The sequence below is a fragment of the Falco rusticolus genome, chromosome W, assembly GCF_015220075.1.
Source record: "Falco rusticolus isolate bFalRus1 chromosome W, bFalRus1.pri, whole genome shotgun sequence".
In the NCBI taxonomy this organism is placed as follows: Eukaryota; Metazoa; Chordata; class Aves; order Falconiformes; family Falconidae; genus Falco; species Falco rusticolus.
The window spans coordinates 20,724,919-20,748,245 of record NC_051209.1 but is presented as its reverse complement, the minus strand read 5'-3'; the positions used below and the strand labels follow the sequence as shown (position 1 = coordinate 20,748,245).

Genomic DNA, 23,327 nt, shown 5'->3' with positions numbered 1-23,327 from the left:
TGGAGGAAACTCCCAGAAATAATGAACCCTTATGGGCTGTGATGCAGGCAGCCTATCAAGCTTTAAATGCAACAAATCCAAATTTTACCATTTCCTGTTGGTTATGTTATGACATAAAGCCCCCTTTTTATAAGGGGATAGCTGTACCATCTCCTTTTAATACCTCTACCGAGGATAGTCCCTCCAGATGCAATCGGAAAGAACAGAAAACAGGGATTACCCTCCAACAAGTCAGAGGGAGCGGTTGGTGTATAGGAAAGGTAACAAATAGAAGAAAATCTCTATGTACCAACCAGACTCAAAACTTTGCATCTGATGTTAAATGGGTTCTGCCTAGTCCCGGGGCATGGTGGATTTGTTCTATAACTGGATTAACACCGTGCTTGTCCACTGCTGTTCTCAAGAAAAATGTCCCAGAATTTTGTGTACAGGTTACTGTGGTACCTAGAATCCTCTTACATGGGGAAGAAACTATGTATTTACATTGGGACAATTTAAGACATAAAATCAACAAAAGAGAGCCAGTCTCTGCAATCACTATAGCTGCTCTACTTAGTTTAGGGGCCACTGGAACTGCCACTGGCATAACCTCCTTGGTGCAACAACAGCAGAGTTTGACATCTCTAAGAGCTGCAATAGACGAAAATTTAGCCCGAGTAGAAAAATCTATTTCTTATTTGGAAAAATCAGTAACTTCGTTAACGGAAGTAGTTCTACAGAATCAAAGAGGATTGGATCTTTTGTTCTTGCAACAAGGAGGATTATGTGCTGCCCTTGGTGAGGAATGTTGCTTCTATGCTGACCATACTGAGGTAGTAAGAGATTCGTTAGCAAAGCTGAGAGAGGGATTAGAGAAAAGAAAAAGAGAACGGGAGGCTCAATCCTCCTGGTATGAATCTTGGTTTAATCAGTCACCCTGGCTGACTACTTTAATTTCTACTTTGGTGGGACCCCTTATAATATTGTTATTGACTCTGACTTTTGGACCCTGTATCATCAATAAATTTGTAACTTTTGTTAAAAGCAGGTTGGAAAAAGTGCAGCTAATGGTAATGAAACAATCAGAAATGGAGATGAAAATTATACCAAATGAAAGTCCTGAATTAGATGCGGCTTGTGAGGTATTGTCTAGATTTAATCAGCAATTCACTTATGAATAAAAGAAGGGGGGAATTGTAATAAGTAACTAAGAGTAATTTGCTGATCAAATGGGCTTTTAACAAAAGGAATGATCTTGCTGCAACAGATTTGAGAATGTTCTGTCTGGCGAGAAAAGACTTAACCATGAGGTTGCGAGATGTACTTTCTCAAGGCAAATGTTAAACCATAATCTCATGTTACTATGACAACCTTTGTCTTTGTTTAGACCTTAGTGTAAAAATAGATTAGTTTTGTAATATACAGCTTCTTGCTACAGGACTGAGAGCATAACTGTTTGCTTAAACTGGCCTTGAAGCTGAGGATAAAAGGGCTGTGTTACTTGTCGGAATTTGCGAGCCTGGATGGAGCTGCGACTCTCTGGCCGCCCAGCATGCTGGTTTTGCTTTCCTGCCTTAATAAATACTTAGTGAATTTATTTCGGACTCTAGTTATTTCAATTAAACTATAACAACATGGATTCAGTAAGTATCTGATTTTGGTTTATATGCATATGTTCCCCTTTCCCTGTTAAGCTGCTTACTGGGTATGGTTTGCCATATAAAATTTCAAAAGGACTAATTCCTTCTTGAACCTTGGGAGTAATTTGCATTCATAATAAAGCTATGGATAAGACATCTATGCATTTCCTTTGAGTTTCCTGGCATAATTTTGAGATTTTTCTTTTCAGAGTCTGATTCATTCTTTCTACTTTCCCACTGGATTGCTGTCTCCAAGGTGTATTTAAGTCCCAATCAAACTGTGAAAACTTGGCAATTTCCTGCACTACCTTAGCAATAAAATGAGGCCCATTATCTGATGCCATCCCCTCGGGTATTCCAAACCTAGGCATCATTTTTTTCAATAATGCTCTGATTACTCCTCTTGCCTTGTTGGTTCAACACAGGAAAGCTTCTACCCATCCAGCAAGTGTCTCTACAAGTACCAGCAGATATTTATACCGATTGCATCTTGGTAACTCAGAGAAATATATTTGCCAGTATTCCCCTGGAGTATGTCCCCTCTTAACTTGCCCTGGAGGGGGGGCTTTCCTGTATTTTTGGATTATCTCTGAAACAAATCAGGCATTGTTTCACGATATTAGGAAGCTGTAATGTCTTATGCTTGCCACTATTGCTTGGCTCCCATATGGGTTTCCTGGTGAGTCTTCTTTATTAATTCCCTCAATAATGGAGCAGTAACTATAATCTATCCAGTGTCCATTGTCTAATATCCATTTTCAGTTTTGGTACAATTCAGAAGTTTTGCCAATTGATCATCCCTTTCAGGGTAATTTGGAGGCTCTCTTCATACTAACTTCTCAATAGGAATCAAAGCACCCAGTATAGAATTTGATAGAGCTATTAGTCTTGCAGCTTCATCTGCTCTTTGATTAACCTTAATTACATCTGGTTTTCCCTTTTGGTGAGCCTTGCAGTGAATCACAGATACTTATTTTGGTTTTTGAACTGCTTGTAAGAGTCTTAAAATTTCTTTCCCATGTTTGATTGCAGTTCCTTGTCAGGATAAAAGCCCTCATTCTTTCCAAATGGCCCCATGAGCGTGTACTACCCCAAATGCATATTTTTAACCCATATAAATATTTACTTGTTTATCTTCAGACAGTTCTAGGGCTTGAGTCAATGCAATAATTTTGGCTTTCTGAATATTGACAGGTAATGGCTTAATTTCTATTTCATCTTTCAAAGTTACCACAGCATATCCCACTTTTTGCTGCCCATTGTCCATAAAGCTGCTTGCATCAGTGAATAACTTCCAGTCCAGATTATCTAAGGGTATAGCTTTCAGATCTGATCGGCTGGAGTACACCTGTTCTATGACATGTAGACAGTCATATTCCAATTCATTATTTTAATTAACAGGGAGTAGGGTTGTAGGATTCAGGACAGAAGTCACCTTTAAAGTGACATCATCTTGTTTGATCAGGGATGCTTGATATTGAATCAATCTGTTTGGGAACACCCAGCGATGGCCCTTCTGCTCCAATACTTCCAAAACAGCATGAGGCACAAAAACAATAATGAGTTGTCCCAAAGACAATTTTTGAGCTTCTGTAATTAATAAGACTGTTGTCGCCACTGCTCTGAGGCATGCTGGCCATCCCTCACTCACTTAATCTTCTATTAATCATGTATCTGCAAGTCAGTCAACTACACTGGCATCTGATGTTGCTTGGTGTTCAGAAAAGCAGTCAGAATATTTTCATTGGGGGGGGAGTAGTTTCTCACATGCTTATAAGATGCCTTTTTTTATTCTGGCAACTGCCAGTCTGCTTTATGAAAAGCTATAAATAAAAAGTTGCAAGTCTACTAAGATATGTGTACAGTTGCTCCTTTTAGTAATATAAAGTATGTACACTGTATAAGCTTTTGCAAGAGCCTGAAAATTACTCTGGTAACTAGTAGAATGAATGTACTGATTTGGATATACAGAAGAAATGTAAAAGCAGATAAATTCCCAGGGAGGAAGCAGTCTCCTCCTTCTGGTATTTGAGTTTTGTATCTCTCAGCCCAGTGGCAGGAAATGCCACAGAAGACAAATGGACTCATCACAGCCCTGTTTTACATTGATATGCCAGAAGGCAATGCTGCCATTCAGCGAGACGGCAACATGCTAGAGAGGTGGGCAGAGAGGAATCCAATCAAGTTCAACAAAGACAAGTGTAAGGTCCTGCACCTAAGGAGGAACAACCCCATGCACCAGTACAAGCTAGGGCTTGACCTGCTGGAAGACAGCTCTGTGGAGAAGGATCTGGGAGTTGTGGTGGACAGCAAATTGACCATGAACCAGCAGTGTGTCCTTGTGGTCAAGAAGGCAAATGGGATCCTGGGGTGCATTAGGAGTAGTGTGGCCAGCAGGTCAAGGAAGGTTATCCTCCCCCTCTACTCTGCCCTGGTGAGGCCGCATCTGGAGTATTATGTCCAGTTCTGGGCTCCCCAGCTCAAGAGAGACAAGGAACTACTGGAAAGGGTCCAGTGGAGGGCTACAAAGATGATTATGGGACTGGAGCATCTCCCTTATGAGGAAAGGCTGAGAGAGCTGGGCCTATTTAGCCTGGAGAAGAATGAGAGGGGATCTTATCAACATCTACAAATATCTTAAGGGCAAGTGTCAAGAGAATGGGGCCAGACTCTTTTCAGTAGTGCCCAGTGACAGGACAAGGAGCAATAGGCACAAACTGCAACACAGGAAGTTCCATCCGAATATGAGGAAAAACTTCTTTAGTTTGAGGGTGACAGAGCACTGGGACAGGCTGCCCAGAGAGGTTGTGGTGTCTCCTTCTCTGGAGGCATTCAAAACCCGCCTGGATGCAACTCTCTGCAACCTGCTCTAGGTGACTCTGCTTTAGCAGGGGGTTGGACTAGATGATCTCCAGAGGTCTCTTCCAACCATGACCATTCTGTGATTCTGTGTTAATCCCAAATCTGTGCCCTAGCTCTGATGTGACTAAGAGACACTTTACCTATAAAGGAGGAGGTAGGAAAAGAATTGATTTTTTAAAATGAGGAAAAGGTGCTTAGAAGGATAGGGCAGCCTTTCTCAAGGTCCAAGGATGCTCCTGATATTTTTGCTGCATGTCCAGGTAACTCAGCTTTTAGATCTGTCACACTGCTGTATGAGTCCAAGATACTTGGCTAAACCACATTAAAGGCAAAACCAAGTATGTATTTACTGTATCCAAAGAGGCAAAGTTTTAGCTCTAAATGCTTTCAGAAGATGTAATGCTTCTGTGTCACCAGCTCCAGTGCTGGTCACACTCACAGGCCCATTTGTTTGAATGGTCTCAGCTTGCCTATCCCCGACTGTCCTGCTCTCATAGGTATTCACCACTCTCTGCCAATATCTTTCTCCATGAATTTTGTCCACAGTCTCTTCATATTATTCTCATTTACTGAATAAATTGTTGGATAACATCTGGCTTGGAGCTGGCCCCTAGGAGTCGGGGGGGGGACAACGACAACTGTTCATTTTCCAGCATTTTCATAGCAGCTATTTTTGAAGCTGATGTATTTACCAGGGTGTCTTACAACCTGAAGCTGAAAGTTGAAGCCTGTTGCATTGCATTGGCACGGCTCTGGGCATTGACCTACCCATAGCCCCATTCAAGATGAGTTCAGTGTAGGAGCCCACACTTTGGCACTGAGTGCACAAAACAAGAGCCAAACTCACACTGCAACCTGCAGATGAGGAGACAGGATGCTCTACTTGCAGGTGGGCTGGGGCTGGCCATGTCTGAGCAGTGTAGCCTGTCCCTGTGCTGCAGCCCAGTCCTGGGCTGATGAAGCAGGAGCAATGGTTGGGGCTCCCTAGAAGACCATGAGCAGCCTGCTTTGGGAACTGCAGGGACTCTGTACACAGTACTCCTGCTCTTCAGATCCCATCTAGTTTTATTCCTCCTTCACTAGTGCTATCCTCAAACTGAGCCCTGCTCTGCAGTATGATCCCCTGGTATCTAGGGAAGAGTACTGGTTTGCTGTCTGTGACCGGGGAAGTTCCTTCACGCTTGCTGCTTCACAGTGGCACGCTTTCTCAGTCCTACCATGTAGCGGGTTTGCGTGGCAAGGTTTTGGTAGCGGGGGGGCTACAGGGCTGGCTTCTGTGAGTAGCTGCTAGAAGCTTCCCCTATGTCTGATGGAACCAATGCCAATCAGTGCCAAGATGGACCTGCCGCTGGCCAAGGCTGAGCCAATCAGCAACACAGTGGTAGCACCTCTGTGATAACATATTTAAGAAGGGGGGAAGGGGGGGGGGGAAGGGGGAACAGGAACATCTCTGCAACAAATTGCAGCAGAAGAGACAAGTGAGAATATGTGAGAGCAACAACTCTGCAAACAAGGTCAGTGAAGGAGGGGGAGGAGGTGCTCCAGGCTGTCCCCCTGAAGCCCATGGAGGTTCACAGTGAAGCAGATAACCACCTGCAGCTCACGGAGGACCACACGCTGGAGCAGGTGGATGCCTGAGGGAGGCTGTGACCCCATGGGAAGCCTGTGCTGGACCAGGCTCCTGGCAGGACCTGTGGACCCATGGAGAGAGGAGCCCACACTGAAACAGGTTTGCTGGCAGGGCTTGTGACCCTGTGGGGGACCCACACTGGAGCAGTCCATTGCTGAAGGACTGCACCCCATGGAAGGGACCCATGCTGGAGCAGGGGAAGAGTGTGAGGAGGAAGGAGCAGCAGAGACATGTGATGAACTGACCACAACCCCCATTCCCCATCCTCCTGTGCCACTCAGGGGAAGGAGATATTCAGGAGTGAAGTTGAGCCTGGGAAGAAGGGAGGGGTGGGGGGAAGGTGTTCTTAAGTTTTGGTTTTAGTTCTCATTATCCTACTCTGATTTGAATGGTAATAAATTTAACTGCCTTTATCTTCATCCACAAGGGTTTTTTCCCATCCTATCCCCCCCCCCCCCCCCGCCCTTCTGCTAAGGGGAGTGATAAAACAGTTCAGCAGGCACTTGGCATCCAGCCAAGGTCAACCCACCACACACCAGTACATTCCCTTCCTAGGAGGAGCGCTCAGCATGGGTGCATATGGGTGCATGTCTCTCCCAGCCCTTGCTCTGACAGGCTAGAGCCCTGTGGGGGTGAGTACCTCCTGGAGATGCCCATCCTGCATCAGGGTTGCACATTTCCCTTCCAGATCCACGTGGTCCACTACAACACCAAGTATGACAGCTTTAAGGAGGCAATGGTCCACCTGGATGGCCTGGCTGTACTGGGAGCCTTCCTGGAGGTGAGTCCCATAGCTCAGCCCTGGGTGAGAAGGGGTAGGAGCAGTGCTGGGGGGGGGAGTGGGACTGGGGAAGGCAGAGTCAGGCACAGTTTTGGGGACAGGCAAAGGTGCAAATGTACCTGGGGAGGTACCAGAGGGCAGCGCAGCCCTGATGGGAGGAAGGGGTCACTTGGACCGGGTGCTCCCCACAGGGAACAATTTCTCCCTGCTGGCACTGCCATCATCACCTGGTCTCCATTTGGCCCCTGTGCTTGTCATTTCTGTGAGGTCTCTATGTTGCAGGTTGGGCCCAGAGAAAACCCATGCTATCAGGAAATACTTGAGCATCTGCACAAAATCCAAAGAGAAGTAAGGCCCTGTCCCACCTAGTACTTGTCTCAGGAGCTGCAGCCCAACAGAGAAACCTGCTTCATGGCAGAGAAGCTGCAGCAGACATTTGCCATGTCTATGTGAGAAGGGGAGCATTGCACAGATTGTACAGAAACAGTTTTTCAAGGTGCCCTCTGCTTGCATGTGCTTTCCCTTGCCTCCAGGGAAAACCAACTGCCCGTTCTCCAGCACACTGGGTGCAGCAGGGTGGACCCTGGCACATGTGGTGGCAGGCTGGGCTGGGGGGATGCTCCAGGTCAGGTCTGTTCCCATGATTTCCATGCTGGTCCTGCCTGCTGTCCTCCAAGGGGTTGCCCCACTCTTGCTCCTTATGATGTTTCTTCTTCCAAGCAAGGAAGACTTGGTGCCTGGATTCAACATCACAAGCCTGTTGCCTGCCAACCTGAAACTTTACTTCCACTACAGTGGCTCTCTGACCACCCCTTCCTGCTACCAGATGGTGAAGTGGACGGTCTTCAACCAGAGCATGCTGCTCTCTCGTGACCAGGTCCATGAAGGCAATGAGCTCCACACTCAGTCTTGCCTAGCCTCTCCCTGCAAGCATTCACCATCTGTTGGTCCCCTTGGGGCTCACCTAGCTCCTGAAGGCAGGACGCACCCTGCTCTGCTCAAGCTGCTCTCCTTCCAGATGTCAGTGCTGGTGACAAGCCTGAGGAATGATGATAGCAAACCTCTGCAGAACAATTTCCAGCTGGTGCAGGACCTGCAGGTGCTTGCAAGTTTCCAGACCATCCTCCTTTTGCTGAAGCAGCTGCCTTCTGGTAAGGAGCTTGTGAATGTGCTCAGGCTGCACCCAGCCATGGGGATGCAGGGATGGGGTGAGGAGCAGGAGTTGAAGCTTTGTGTCTCTTTTGGAAATGCAGCATTTGCATGGGTTAGCCTTGCCTGGCAGGTGACTTGTGGCAGCACTGGTCTTGGGGTCCCACTCTCCCCCATTTCTGCACTTGTCTCACCCTGCATGGGGAAGATCAGTTTCTAGGAACTTTGTCCTTGGTCTTGCAAAAGCAACAGTAGCATGGCTGGGGAATGTATGGTCAAGGGCAAATAGCTAACTCCTAGCATCCCAGACAGATTCTTTATCCCCAAATGCAATAGCTAAATTTGCTAAGAGCTGCAGAGATACAGGCTTGCAGTGAGCACCTCACTGCCAAGTGCCAAGACCTGCAGAAAGGGCTGCACTCTACCAGTGGGGTGACACAGCCATCCTAGCCAGGTGCACAGTCCCCTGCCTGACACATCCCCATCTGTCCTTTGTCTGTTTGTCCTTGAAGGCCTTTCTTACATTGGTGGTTTCCAGTTATGAGTAGAAATTCCTGTTAACCCTCAGGTGTGACTATTGTTCTGCATTACTGGATTCTTGCCCATTGCTGCTCTCTGAGATCACTAGGGTATTTTTGTCCAACATCCTGTTCCTTTTCTGTTTTGATGGTATTTCCTACACTTTGTGTCAAGATAACTAATAGAAACAGCACACAGGCTTGGTCGCAGGCCTTTGGTCAATGCCTCAGTAACCACAAACCATGGTGCAGGGCACTTCCCATCTGCAGCCAGCTTGCTAACAGACATAGGTTTTTAATCACTGTGGTCTTCAGCCTGGCTAGCAGTTTCCCATGTGGTACCACATTAAATGCTGTGGATAACTGACTAGCTGAAAAGGGTCACATAGACATAGTCCAGCTGGCTGGACAAAAATGCACATCGCTCTCAGCTTATCTGAAGTAAAGCAAAAATAACTGTCTTTGGCTGTTCTTGTTACACAATAACAGGAAGATTTTGGTGGGAAAAGAATGTTGCAGGTGGGAACAGATAACTACAGAAGAGAAACTAGGGGCGGGCTTGGTATTTAGGCAACTAACCAATAATGAGCTTAACTTTTGTAATATGTATGAGCTAATTATAACAAGGCATAAAAGGTGACTGTAAGGGACAATAAACGAAGTCTGCTGATCACTCATATTGAGCGACTGTGTCTTCCCTCCGTCGCGACAAATGGCGCCCGAACAGGGACCCTAGAGAGGGCTGAACCTGCGAGCCACGGTTCGACGGAGATTCGGGTACCGGTGCTGAAAGCAGCGCAGGAGGCGGAAGGGCACAGTCCCCGCGCCCGGGAGCACCTACAGAGGGTCCCGCCGGCCACGCGTCGCCGGAGTCTCGCAAAGGCTGCAACAGCGCTGACGAAGGTATGGAGAGACAAGCGACGTACGATTCGCTCATATGCTTTTTAGAAAAGCGGAGCGTTCGGGACATAGATTGTAACAAGGCATTACCCGGGTTATTAGCGTATGGGATAGCATCCGGGACCCCCGCGGCAGCGGCGAGCGGCGGCGCGCGGCCCGGCAGGCCCCTTCCCGGCCGCGGTTTCTCTCCGAGGCGGCACCCCCCCACACCCCCCCTCCGATCGGCGCCATGGCGATGCAAGCGGCCAAGCGAGCTGACATCCGGCTGCCCCCAGAGGTCAATCGGATCCTTTATATTCGGAACCTGCCGTATAAAATCACAGCGGAGGAAATGTGTGATATCTTTGGGAAATACGCACCTATTCGACAAATCAGAGTTGGAAACACTCCTGAAACAAGAGGAACAGCTTAAGCTCCTCAAGGAAAAATACGGAATTGAGTACAAACCCACCAAAAAAAGTGCTTCAGATGTCCCCTACAAGAAATGGGTTTCTGCCTTGAACTAGCAAACATCTCTGTGCTTAAAGAGAAGCCTTTTTGCCTTGATGGAGATAATTTATTCTGTATTCTGTATTTATGCTGTATTCTGAATGTGGAAATTGGTTGGGACTAGGAGGCTGGCTTAAAGGCATTTTGCAAACGGGATTATTATTTTTGATCGTTATTGTAATAATAGTTTCTTGATCAAAACCAGCCAACACTATTTGTAAGCATTAGGCATATGTGGAAGAGAATGCCTTTATTTGAATCAGCAGTTAAGGTGTAGTTTAGTCTGATGCTGTGGTTTTATCTGCTTCTGGTGAATTTTTGAAGTGATGAAATCAGAGATACAAGGTATACTAAGAGTTATGAGGTAATAAGGTAATAATCTAAGTAAGGGTGCTGTCTTTTATATCTACAAGTGCAACATGCTTTTATGTAGCAGAGAGAAACTTTGACAATAATGTTGCTTGAGCGAGATGTGCATGTGACAACTTGGGAAAAGGGATATCACAACTGGAGTGCAACAGTGTTTCTATGTCTGGCAGAGTGAAATCTTTCAAGACCTGAGTTTAGACAGTCTAAAATAAATTGTTAGTATTCAGAAAACCCATCTTAAGCCTCTTTTGCTTACATAGTGTTATGGAAGTCAACTGCTATTGTAGAGAATTAATGATTTTTTAATACATATTAACAAATACTACTATTTTACCTTGAGGCAGTTGAGCGAGAAATACTCACGTGTAGCATTTGAGGGAATGTCAGCATAAATCGCACTTACAGTAAGACTGCATTTTTAATTACTGTACTCGTTAAGATTCGATGATGCCATAAGGCTAAGGCCTTATATCACAGATTGGTTCTGAACTAAAAGGTGTGTGCACATGTAGATATGCACATTTGTGTTATTTTCCTTAATTGGCTACAAAATAATATAATTAGGTTGGGGACTAGATCTTGGGAATTTACCTATTATACTTCTGTTTGTTAAGGAACGTGCATAACACAGCACCCATGTAGGCTTGGCTTGTGGCATAGTTGTCAAATTTAGCATAGACATTCAGACAGATAAGCAACGTACTCTTCTTGTGTGTATCACCTACAAGCCATTATGGCTTAGTGTGTAAATCTGTATGTAACTATTGAAAAATCCACTTATGAATGTATATAGCTTAGAACTAATTTTTTCCCTTTGTTAATTCTTTGATATCAATGAGGAATTCTTCAGAAAATGTAGGGACTGGTTGGTTGCATAAGGGCAGTTGTTATTTGGAAATATTTGCAAATATTCCTAGTCAAACATCAGTTTGGTTTCTTTTTGGGTTTTGAGCTTGCATTAGTCCATGTTCAGAACTTTAAAATTACCTTTGAATTTTTTAAACTTTTTATATCACTGGAACAGAAAGAGCATCTAAATTAAAGCTTCAAGCTAACTTTATTTTTCAAGTATTTCAGGAATTGTACTTCTGAACTGAGATTTTATAAGTTGGCTGTGTATTTTCCTGTGTTAAAATGCTGTTATTGAAAATGGTCAACCAAGCCTATGTCGCCCAAAATAAAAACGGGGGAATTGTGGATAACTGACTAGCTGAAAAGGGTCACATAGACATAGTCCAGCTGGCTGGACAAAAATGCACATCGCTCTCAGCTTATCTGAAGTAAAGCAAAATACACTGTCTTTGGCTGTTCTTGTTACACAATAACAGGAAGATTTTGGTGGGAAAAGAATGTTGCAGGTGGGAACCGATAACTACAGAAGAGAAACTAGGGGCGGGCTTGGTATTTAGGCAACTAACCAATAATGAGCTTAACTTTTGTAATATGTATGAGCTAATTATAACAAGGCATAAAAGGTGACTGTAAGAGACAATAAACGAAGTCTGCTGATCACTCATATTGAGCGACTGCGTCTTCCCTCCGTCGCAACAAAATGCTACACTGAATTAGGGAGAAATTAAATCTACCACATTTTCTTTTGTCTAGAATATGACTTTACAAAGGATATCAGGTTAGGCTGGCATGCTCTATCTTTGGTAAACCTTTTAGATACTTTATCATATTTCTCACCTCCAAGCATTTCTCTCACTACTTCCTTGCAAAAGCTGTTCCAAAGCCTCCAGCCACTGAAGTTGGGGCAATGGGAGCTGGCAATGGCCAGCTGCCTCCTCCTGGGAAGCTGCACACCATCTTGCCGCAAGGAGCTGTCCCTGTGGTTGCTGCCTGATGGGCTCACCCCATGCCCTTCTCCAGGGTCTCCTGCAGGGCTTGGTGTGGTCATGGGGTGCTACGGTGCTCTGCTCCCTGCCCATCTGCTGCCCAGGCAGTGGCAGCCACAGTGGGGGAGTTTCTGGCTGGACTCAATGAGGCTTTCATGTGAGCTGTGGTTCAAGGAACATTTTTTTCCTTCCTTTCCCTTAATGCTTTTCGCAGGGTATTGGGGCCAGGCTTGTGAGCTGCTGGGGATGCAGAAGGCAGTTTTCCCCTGTCTGCTCACAGGCAATGGGGAATCTTGCAGGCAGCCCTGCTTTGGCAGCATGGCCTGAAGCCCTGCAGGCTTGACATTTCCCTCCCCAAACACCCCCGGGCAACCTCTTGACTGTGCTGTCTCTCTTCCAGGTAGCAACAGCTCAGCAGCAGCAGGTAGGTGAGGTGCTGGCCTGAAGGAAGAGAAGGTGGCCAGGGGGCATACCCACCAGGAAGGCTGAGGCAATTGCCTTCATGTTCTTTCTGCCTTTGGGCCATCAGCCTTCTCCAGCCTTGCCCCATCTCCCTTGTCCAGCAGCCACAGGGGACTGTCCCCAGTGTAACAGGCCTGTGCTCAGCTCACTTGCAGGGGATGCACTGGCCATGCTCTTTGGGGTGCTCTTTGCCATCACAGCACTGGCCTTCCTGCTGTACAGCTACAAGAGAGCAACAGGGAGATGCAGGGGGAGGGGCCCCAGGGAGTGGCAGGAGTCAGTCTGGGACATGGGAAGGGGGGTTAAAGGTGGTCTCTCAGGCAGCAACATTAGTAGACTTGCAACATAAGCAACAGTTAGCAGGGACCCCCTGCTTGCTCTAACATCCCCCTCCCTTCCTCCCCCACCAGGCTCAACTTGCTGACCAAATCCAAGGTCATCTACACAGCAGCCACCACTACCGTGTGAGCTCCATGCCTCTGCAGAGGTCCTGGTTCTGCTGGCTCAGCCTGTTTCACCCCATCTCCCCTCACTCCTGCCCTGGGCCAAGTGAGGGCCAGTGCTCCAGCATCCCTTGGCCACAGGCTGCTCACATGGACTGTTTGCCTGGGCAGTGTCTGGCCTCAGCAAATATTTGTTATTAAAAAAAAAAAGGGGGGTTAAAAAGGTTAAAATGTATTTAAAAAAAAAGCCTCCCATGGTGCCAGCTGTCTCTGCTGTCCCAGTGTCGCATGCCGGTCTGAGACCGGAGCATGGTTCTGTTTGTATTCTCTGGAACAGAATTAAGACTCAAAACAGAGTCAAGAGCCAAGGAACTTTATTTACCCAACAATAAATCTGCAAATGCAAAGGGAGAGAGAGCAAGAGATAAAGAGAGAAAGGAAGGAAAGAAAGAAGGAAAGAGTTCACAGCAATAGCTACCACCCCAGAGTTGCAGCATCCCGACAGTCTGATCCGTTTCCAAGTCTGGTGGGGGAACATTCCGTCCCATGTTAGTTGGTTCCGTTTTTTATAGAGTTGTTACAAGCTGTTCTACTTCACCACACCTTCCACCTGGCAATGATGTACGTGCCCAACATTCCTCAGGGGCCTCCAGGCACCTTGATCCCCCTGACCCCAGGTCTGGGCACATGCACAGGGGTTTGGTTAAGTTTTGCAGGATCAGCCTCCCCCATTGCTCCATAGCATCAGTTGGTCTCCTAAATCTCTGCAGTGGCAGTGGTGTTATCTTCCTGCCTTAACAATGTATAGATAGATCATTCACTGTGGTGATGGCATGAGTTTCCTGCCATAGCAATGTTGAGAAAACACATCTGCTGTGGTGATGGTGGGTCTCACCGGCACAGTCTCTTACACCCAGTCTGAAGCTGTAGGGCAGGAACAGGCACTAGTGGAGCTGGATCCACAGCAGAGGAGTGCAGAGGGACCCCTTCCTGATCAGCAGAGACAGCATTAGCCTCTGTGCCCCAGGCAGAGCTCTAGAGCAAGCAGTACAGAGCTCCTTGCACAGCCTGGCCCTGCCCTCTGTCTATCTGGGACTTCCTCCTCTTATTTGTGCAGTGTTGGAAAAACATAGCCGTGGCTTGGTAGGGCTGGAGAAAGGCAGAGCTGAACATTGGCAGAGCCACAGCTTCATTGCTGGCTGACCCCCACCCAGCTCCCCTCCAGCTTTGATGTAGCTGGGGCATTCCCTGACCCATGGCTGCCTCCCACCTTTCCTAGCAGCTCCAGCACAGCTAGAGCTAAGCCCTGGGGAGCTCCACAGCCCCACTGAGGCCAAGAAAAATGGTCTGGACCTGGGAAAGGGGAGGAACTGCTCTTTCTACTTCAAAGTGGTAAAACCAGAGATGGACAGAGCAGGAGCAAGACCTTCAGGCAACTGGGATCTACGACTGCCAGACACCCCCCATGATCACACCAACATGAAAAACACAGGGATGGCTGGGGACAGGAACATCCCATGGGGCCTCAGGATTCCAGCTGAGGGCTGGCTCTGCTCCATAGACCTGCAGGAAGCAAGAGGGGAGGGGGCCAGTTTTCACCAGACTCCTTACCCCATCTACTTCCCCCAGGAGAGGCAACAACCTGACCATGGCTCCAAACCCCAGTGTCTCCTCTAGTCCGGCAGCCAAAGGGGATGATGACCTTGCTCCAGCCCCTGGGACACCCTCTCCCCACCCCAGTGCTGGTCCAGGTACCCAGAGGAACCTGCAGGGTCCCCTGTCCCCATTATGGAGCAGAACTTACAGAGCAGGAAGTGCCGCAGGTTCTGGGCTGAGCCCCCTGAGAGCAGATAAGCCCAAGTGGCAGCGGTAGCCATCAGCAGGTAGGAGGGCACCAGGCTGCCCATGTACAGGGGGTTGCAAAATGTCTAGGGAGAGAGGTAGGAGAGGGAAGGGGTGAGCAGGCAGGAGAGGACAGGGCCAGGATGAATGGCCATCTCAATGAATAGAACGGGACAGGAGACACCAGCTTTGGCATTCAGTTTGCAAAAGGCCTGTCCTGTGCAGGGACAGCTGCAAATCCCCAAAACCCAACTGCTTCACTAATGCTGAAGGCTGTCGTCCCCCCAGCACAGGGACCAGCATGCACCACAGCCATCCCCAAATATAGGTCCCAGTGCAGAGCTCTGCTCCTGGCTACTCACCAACCCTGAAACAGTGAGGTGCATGACAACAACAGCTGTGATCTCCCACCAGCGCCAGTGCTCACAGCCGTGGAAGAAGAGGATCCCCCAGAAGGTGTGAAGGAAAATCAGCACCATGGTCATAAAGGCTGCAGGAAGCAGCAGAGGGGTGTCACTGGGGAGCCACCTGCCCTAGCCCAGCCCAGGCTTGGGGAGGGATGGAGAGGAGCTGCAGAAGGGGAGTAGGGGCACTGCTGGGTCAGACTGGGAAGGATGGGGAAAAGGAGCAGAGAGGGCCATGGGACAGAGAGAAGGGTATAGCACAGAAAGATGTGACAGGGGACCACAAAGGGCTCAGATGGGTATGGGGAGTGGCAGCAGGATGCAGCATGGAGGGGAGAGCACAGGGGGCTGAGCCCCAGCCCCCCCCCCCCCGGTCTGCTGTCTCTGTGGTGGGGCAGAGATGTGGGCAAAGGGTGCCAGTTGCTCACCTGAGGCCAGGAAGTAGAGCTGTGAGTCTCCGTGGATGCCCATGGTGCCAGGCCCTAATGTGTCTGCCAGAAGATTGATCATGGAGAAGGTTCCACTCATGAGCCCAAAGCCCACGCCAGCCACTGCCAGGACAGGGATGCCATCAAGCCCTGAGCCACCCAGGGCCACCCCAGGCACCTCCCAGCCCCTTGGAGGACTCAGCCAGCTTCAAGGTGAGAAACCTTCCTTAACCCCCAGCGCCATGCCCAGCCCTGCCTGGCTGCTCTGTGCAGCACTCACCATATGCCATTTGTTGGATGGAAATGGGGGAGCAGCCATCCTCACTGAGGGCCACCAGCCCCTCAATGGCCTGCCTGCAGAGGGGAGAGCATGCTGGAGGCTGACGCGGCCTGGCCACCTCCCAGGGCACGGTGCAGCACCAGGACAGAGTAGGTAGGAGTCAGGGATTCACTCTGCACCATCCTACTGTACTGGTAACCTCTCCATCACTGAACCGCAACACCTGCCACTGGAGACCATCCACAGGACCACCCTGAACCACCAGACAAACCACATGTGAAAACCGTGCAAAGCCACAGAAAAATTTCCACAGAGGGGACACGAGTGCAAGCCAGCCTCACAGGTGGGGCAAGTGAGATGTCGGGTGCAAAGCAAGCAGCACCCCCGCACAGAAAACAGCCCCAGTGCCAGCATCGGAGGCGCATGCCAGGAGGGTGTACCTGATCTTGGCAGTTATACTCTTAGAAGATGTTGGGGGAAAAAACAGAGAAGGAGCAGGGAAGACCTCAAAGAGCTTGAAAATTTCTTTGGAGGGAGAAACTGAGAGCACTGGGCTTCATAAGTTGTATCAGCTAGAGGTGTGGCAGGTGAGGAGGATGCCAGATGTTTCCACAGCCCTGGAAGAACAGCAGTATTTGCAGCTGGAGAGCCACAGGGCAATGAAATGCAGTGGTTTGTGTTAGAGGCCACTCCACAGAGTTCTGCTACCCTCTGCCTGCCCACCTCCAGCAGCACCCTGCCACAGGGAGCAGTGCAAGCATGTGTACCTGACCCCCCCAGCCTTCCCTCAGCCCCTTGCCCCATGCCAGTGCCCAGCCTGCTGGGAAGGTGGGGACCGCTGGGGGGGGGGGCAATGAGGGATGCCAACTGTTACCGAAATCTTGGAATGAAGAACTTATCGACACCAATGTGATGTAGATAAGCAGACACTTCTTTATTGACGGCCGGGTGCGTGAGCGAGTCCTCTCACGATCAACGCACGCCAGGTCCCAAAATCAGATTCCATATATAGAACTTATTCATACATATTCATTAAGTATTCATGCATAACCATGATATTTCCTGTAAATCATTAACATATTCTCCTCCTATATCCAATTCTGCGCAGTAGAGCTTAGAAAGGTCTAGAAATGGGTCTGGGGTACGATTTGGGTAGGTGGTATATGAGTCGGTGGTCGCGATCTCCCCCTGCTGGAATTACCTTTTACTAAAGTTCACGATTTCTTGGCAGGCACCTACAAGCTGTTCCAGTCGACTCTCCCCAGTTCCCATTAATCTCATATTCTGACATTTCAATACACCTCTGCGTACAGAAAACTGGTTAAATACAAAGAAACCTTTCAACCCTAAAGTTATTACCTATGTTTTAACAATAGTTCCAGCCCCTTCTTCTAGCCTTGGTACAGGACGTACAGAAGATCTCATAACAACTTTTACTGTGTAGCTATAAGTTTCTTATAAAAAATTTTTTTCTTATCCTTCTATATTTTAATTTTATTAAATGGTTTTATAAAATCAATTAATCAATCAAATAAAGTCAATCAATCTTAACTTATTAACAAATCGATAACAAACTGCAGCATCAACTCCCCTTGTCTGCCTGCCCAGCCCAGTGCAGCATCCATCCAAAAGCAGTATAGTGTGCAGCGTGTGCTCACCCAGCAGGTGGCACAAGCCCCCACACTCTGGGCAGGCAGCACCAGGGAGGCCGGGAGCTGCTGAGGCTGCACCCAGACTTTGCCTACAGCTGGCCAGGGTACTGAGCACTGGACTGGCAAGGATGCACCACCCCGCAGAGCACTGAAACCACTTTCAGGCTGTCCCCACTGACACAAAGCCATCCCTAAGAAAGGAACAAGACTTGCCAGGAGACGAGGGCAGATCCCTAACCCTTCCCCATCCCCCATGCAGCAAAGCAGGCATTTCCTGGTGCCTGGTATACCCCCAGATTCCATCTGAGCTACAGGAGCACTGCTGGTGCTAGTCACCACAACAGAGAGGATATTACACATCCTACAGCAGCCCAAACCCACAGCCTACCTGTCCCGAATTCAGAGAGACACTACCAGCCACCTCAGCCCTGGGTCTTCTAGACCTTACGGCTGCGCTGCTCCGCCACCCGAGACCCGCTCGCTCGAGGTCAATGTACTGACACAGGTACCACCCACTTGAGGCAGCCTGGTGCCATGCTCTACAACTCCCCCACTCAGGAGCTCCCAGCTGAAATCTGGACCTGCCATAGCTGGGAGGGCAGAAGGACCATTCAGCAGTGCTGGAGCAGGGTGAGAGATGCCCTTACCTGAGGAGCTTGTAGTAGAGGAAGCGGAAGGCCTCCTGCAGCAACACAGAGAACATCACCCCAAATATCAAGAGCCCCTTCTGCAACGGCTCATCCTGGGGGTCGCTGACTTTAACAGTGATAAACCAGATGAGGGAGGAGAGCAGCAGCGACACCAGCCAAAAGAAAGCCCTGCAAGAGAGAGTGCACCTGCTGACACCAGCGCCATGCCTGTGCCCATCAGCACTATGCCTGCATCCCTCTGTGTTGGTACTAGTACTGACAGCAGTGCCCCAGCCTTGCTCACTCTCCTATCAGTCCCAGCACCATTCTGGTGGTACTGCTCTATTGGTACTGCTGCTGTGCCTGCACTCCTCTGCTGGTAAACAGAACTGGCACCTGTGCTCCTGCCAAGCCCACACCAGTACCAATACCACTGCCAAGCTCATATCCATGTCAGTACCAGTACCATACTCTACTGATCTCACAGTGGACCTGGTACCACTGCCCCTGCTGTGCACCTATCATAAAATCATTTAGGTTGGAAAAGACTTTTAAGATCAAGTCCAACCATTAACCCAGCACTGGCAAGTCAACCACTAAACCATGTCCCTAAGCACCATGTCTACACATCTTTAAAATACCTCCAGAGATGGTGACTCCACCACCTCACTGGACAGCCTCTTCCAGGGCTTGACAACACTTTCAGTAGAGAAATTTTTCCTAATATCCAAAGTAAACCTCCTTTAGCACAACTTGAGGCCATTTCCTCTTATCCTATTGCTTGTTATCTGGGAGAAGAGACTGACACTCACCTGCCTACAACCTCCTTTCAGGCAGTTGTAGAGAGCAATAAGGTCCCCCCTGAGTCTCCTCTTCTCCAGACTAAACAACCCCAGTTCCCTCAGCTGCTCCTCATAAGACTTGTGCTCCAGACCCTTCACCAGCTTCATTGCCCTTCTCTGGACACACTCCAGCACCTCTACATCCCTCTTGAAATGAGAGGCCCAAAACTGAACACAGGATTCAAGGTGCGGCCTCACCAGTGCTGAGTACGAGTACAGGGGGGACAATTACTTCCCTAGTCCTGCTGGCCACACACACTATTTGTGATACAAGCCAGGATGCAATTGGCCTTCTTGGCCACCTGGGCACACTGCTGGCTCATGTTCAGCTGGCTGTTGACCAATGCCCCCAGGTCCTTTTCTGCCAGGCAGTTTTCCAGACACTTCCCCAAGCCTATAGTGTTGCATGGGATTGTGGTGACCCAAGTGCAGGACCCAGCACTTCTTGTTGAACTGTTGACGCAGAAGGCTCAGACACAACTTATACGACCAATGTGATCAAGTTAGTGCCACTTTATTAATAGATTCACCGCAATTTATACTCTACAGGTGCTATTAATAGACCCACATCAATTTATACCCCCAGCTAAAAATACGCATGCTACACAGGCTTTGTTATGTAAAAGGTGATAGGTTAAAACTACTTGTTCACATGCTTCCATCTCCCCTATGATTGGTCCCGGTCTGGTGCCCACACGCTGCTCCCCCCTTGTGCGGGCATCCTGTTTTTTCTCATCTTTCTGTCCAACTCTCTTATCTCTCTGTGAATACACAGTTTCTTTGTCTTCCTTGGCCCTGCATATGTCCTTCACAACACTTGCAGCTTGCTACAGTTTCGGCCTGCTCGGCCTGCTATTACAACAAAGTTACTTGGTCTGGATTGCTCATAATAAGTCCATTTTCTTCTAGCCACTCTACATTGAACCTCATACAACTGGCATCAGCCCATCGATCCAGCCTGCCCAGATCCCCCTGTAGAGCCTTCCTACCCTCAAGCAGATCAACACTCCCCCCGCCAACTTGGTGTCATCTGCAAACTTACTGAAGGTGCACATGATCCCCTCGTCCAGACCATTAATAAAGATATTAAACAGGACTGGCCCCAATACTGAGCCCTGGGGAACACCACTTGTGACTGGCTGCCAACTGGACGTAACTCCATTCACCACCACTCTTTAGGCCCAGCCATCCAGCCAGTTCTTCGCCCAACGAAGGGTACTCCCATCCAGCCATGAGCAGCCAGTTTCTGTGGGAAATGGTGTCAAAGGCTTTACTAAGGTCCAGGTAGACACCATCCACAGCCTTTCCCTTGTCCACTAGGCAGATCACCTTGTCATAGAAGAAGATCAGGTTCATCAAGCAGGACCTGCCTTTCATAAACCTATGCTGACTGGGCCTGAACCCCCAGTTGTCCTGTACATGCCACGTGATAGCACTCAGGATGATCTGCTCCATAACCTTCCCCGGTACCCAGGTGAGGTTGACAGGCCTGTAATTTCCCAGGTCCTCCTTTCAGCCCTTCTTGGACATAGGCATCACATTTGCTAACCTCCAGTCAACTGGGATCTCCCTGGTTAGCCAGGACTGCTGATAAATGATTGAAGGTGGCTCGGTGAGCACTTCCACCAGTTCCCTCAGTACCCTTGGATGGATCACATTTGGCCCCAGAGACTTATGTGTATCTAAGTGGAGTAGCAGGTTGCTAACTATTTCCCCTTGGATTATGGGTGCTTCATTCTGCTCCCCATCCTTGTCTTCCAGCTCAGAGGGCTGGGTACCCTGAGAATAACTGGTTTTGCTATTAAAGACTGAGGCAAAGAAGGCATTAAGCACCTCAGCCTTTTCCTCATCCTTTGCCACTGTGTTTCCCCCAGCATCCAATAAAGGCTAGAGATTCTCCCTAGCCCTCCTTTTGCTGCCAATGTATTTATAGAAACTTTTTTTTATTGTCTTTTATGGCAGTAGCCAGATTAGTTCTGGTTAGGCTTTGGCCCTTCTTTTTCTCCCTGCATAGCCTCACAACATCCTTGTAGTCCTCCTGAGTTGCCTGCCCCTTCTTCAAAGGTCACAAACTCCCCTTCCCCCCCCCCCCCCCCCAACCCCCGAGTTCCAGCCAAAGCTCTCTGTTCAGCCAGGCCAGTCTTCCCTGCTAGTTCATCTTTCGGCACATGGGGACAGGCTGCTCCTGTGTCTTTGTCTTTAAGATTTCCTTCTTGAAAAATGTCCAGCCTTCCTGGCCTACTTTGTCCTTCAGGACTGTCTTCCAAGGGACTCTGTCAACCAGGCTCCCAAACAGGCCAAAGTCTGCCCTCCAGAATTGCAAGGTAGCAGCTGTGCTGACCCCCTTCCTTCCTTCTTCAAGAACTGAAAACTCTATCATCTCTTGATTGCTGTGCACAAGATGGCCTCTAACCATCACATCCACAAGTCCTTCTCTGCAAACAAGTCCAGTAGGATGCCTTCCCTAGTTGGCTCACTCACCAGCTGTGTCAGGCAGCTATCTTCCACACACTCCAGGAACCTCCTGGACTTTTTCCTCTCTGCTGTGTTGTATTTCTAGCAGACATCTGGTAAGATGAAGTCCCCCATGAGAACAAGGGCTAGCTGTTGTGAGACTTCTCCCAGCTGCTTATAGAATATTTCATCTGCCTCTTCATCCTGGTTGGGTGGTCTATAACAGACTCCTACCAGGATATCTGCCTTGTTGGCCTTCCCCCTGATTCTTACCCATAAACACTCAACCCTATCATCACCATCATCAAGCTCTAGACAGTTGAAACACTCCCTAACATACAGGGCTACCCCATCACCTCTCCTTCCTTGCCTATCCCTTCTGAAGAGTTTATAGCCATCCATTGCAGCACTCCAGTTGTGCGAGTCATCCCACCATGTCTATCACAACTATGTCATAGTTTTCCTGCTACATAATGGCTTCCAGCTCCTCCTGTTTGTTGCCCATGCTGCGTGCATTGGTGTAGATACATTTTAGCTGGGCTATTGTTCCTGCCACCTTTTTGGGAGGAGAAGCCCTAATTCCTACGTGACCATTCTCAGGCGCTTCCATGGTTTCTAACACATCAATAACCCTTGCATCTTTGCTGTTGAATGGATCTCCATCCCCTACCTTCACTGCGATGGCAGACCGAAGGACCTTGCTAGCACACCATCCCTCAGACACTGGTGTGACCCCAAGCTTATCTCTAGTGAGCCTGATTTTATCCCTTTCCCCCTTCAAATCTAGTTTAAAGCTCTTTCAATGAGCCCTGCTAACTGCCATGCAAAGATCCTTTTCCCCCTTTGAGACAGGCGTACCCCATCTTTTGCCAGCAGGCCTGGTGCCGTGTAAACTAACCCATGATCAAAAAACCCAAAATTCTGCCAGTGACACCAGGCTTGGAGCCAGGTATTGATTTGCTGGTTCTTCCTGTTTCTTCCCTCACCATCCCCTGCAGCTAGAAGGATAGAGGACCCTGTACAAGTACTGGTACCAGTGCTCTACTGACCCCATGCCATTACTGATACCAGTGTCGCTCTCCATCATGCCCGTGCCATGTAGTGACCACAACGATGCCAGTACAATACCAGTACTGGAGCCCCGGTTGTGAAAAGAATGGCACCAGTATGAGTACTGGTGTCCCCGTCATGCCTACAGCAGTACCAGTATGAGTGAGTACTGGTGCCCCTGCTGTGCCTGCAATTATACCAGTACAAGTATGGATATTGGTGCACCTGTCACATTCACAAGGATAGGGGCACCAGTACTGGTGCTCCTGTCATGCTCACAACCACACAAGTATGAATACTGGTGCCCCTGTCGTGACCACAACGGCACCAGCACTAGTCCCCTTGTTGTGACTCTGCCAGTACCAGTCACGTTCCTGTCACACCTACGCTGGTACCAGCACCAATACTGGTGCCATATCAGTACCGATACGAGCACCAGTGCCCCCTCCACGCCCACACCAGTACCCACGATGGCACCAGTGCCCCTCCCGCATCGGTACCGGCACCGGTGCGGGACTGATCCGGCGATGAGGATGATGATACGGAGCAGGTCGCGGGCAATGGTGAAGAGGAAAAGGCCGAGTGTCGGCCCGAAGGCGATGAAGGCGCACCCGAAGAAGATGGCGAGCGTCATGGCGACAGGACACGAGACCAGAGACGGAACCCAACAACTCACCTCGACTCCG

The 23,327-nt window shown here is 48.8% G+C and overlaps 1 protein-coding gene across 1 annotated transcript; it reads right to left on the bottom strand.

Moving 5' to 3' along the window:
• Positions 1–14,457: 14,457 nt before the first annotated feature.
• LOC119140672 (gamma-secretase subunit Aph-1b-like) lies at positions 14,458–23,311 on the bottom strand. Its single transcript, XM_037372210.1, has 5 exons — positions 23,142–23,311; positions 18,314–18,484; positions 15,735–15,857; positions 15,265–15,392; positions 14,458–14,988 (listed from the first exon to the last, which is right to left on the bottom strand). The coding sequence occupies exons 1-4, from the start codon at positions 23,273–23,275 to the stop codon at positions 15,326–15,328; spliced, it is 495 nt and encodes a 164-aa protein (XP_037228107.1). The 5' UTR covers positions 23,276–23,311; the 3' UTR covers positions 14,458–14,988; positions 15,265–15,325.
• Between the last annotated feature and the right edge of the window lie 16 nt (positions 23,312–23,327).

Excerpts from the sequence above, each read along its gene's own strand:
- LOC119140672 (XM_037372210.1), bottom strand. The coding sequence starts at position 23,275 with ATGACGCTCGCCATCTTCTTCGGGTGCGCCTTCATCGCCTTCGGGCCG. Across the intron at positions 18,485-23,141 it reads TCAGTCCCGCACCGGTGCCG|GGCTTTCTTTTGGCTGGTGT; the intron begins GTACCGATGCGG and ends TCTCTCTTGCAG. Across the intron at positions 15,393-15,734 it reads GCTCTACTTCCTGGCCTCAG|CCTTTATGACCATGGTGCTG; the intron begins GTGAGCAACTGG and ends TGCTTCCTGCAG.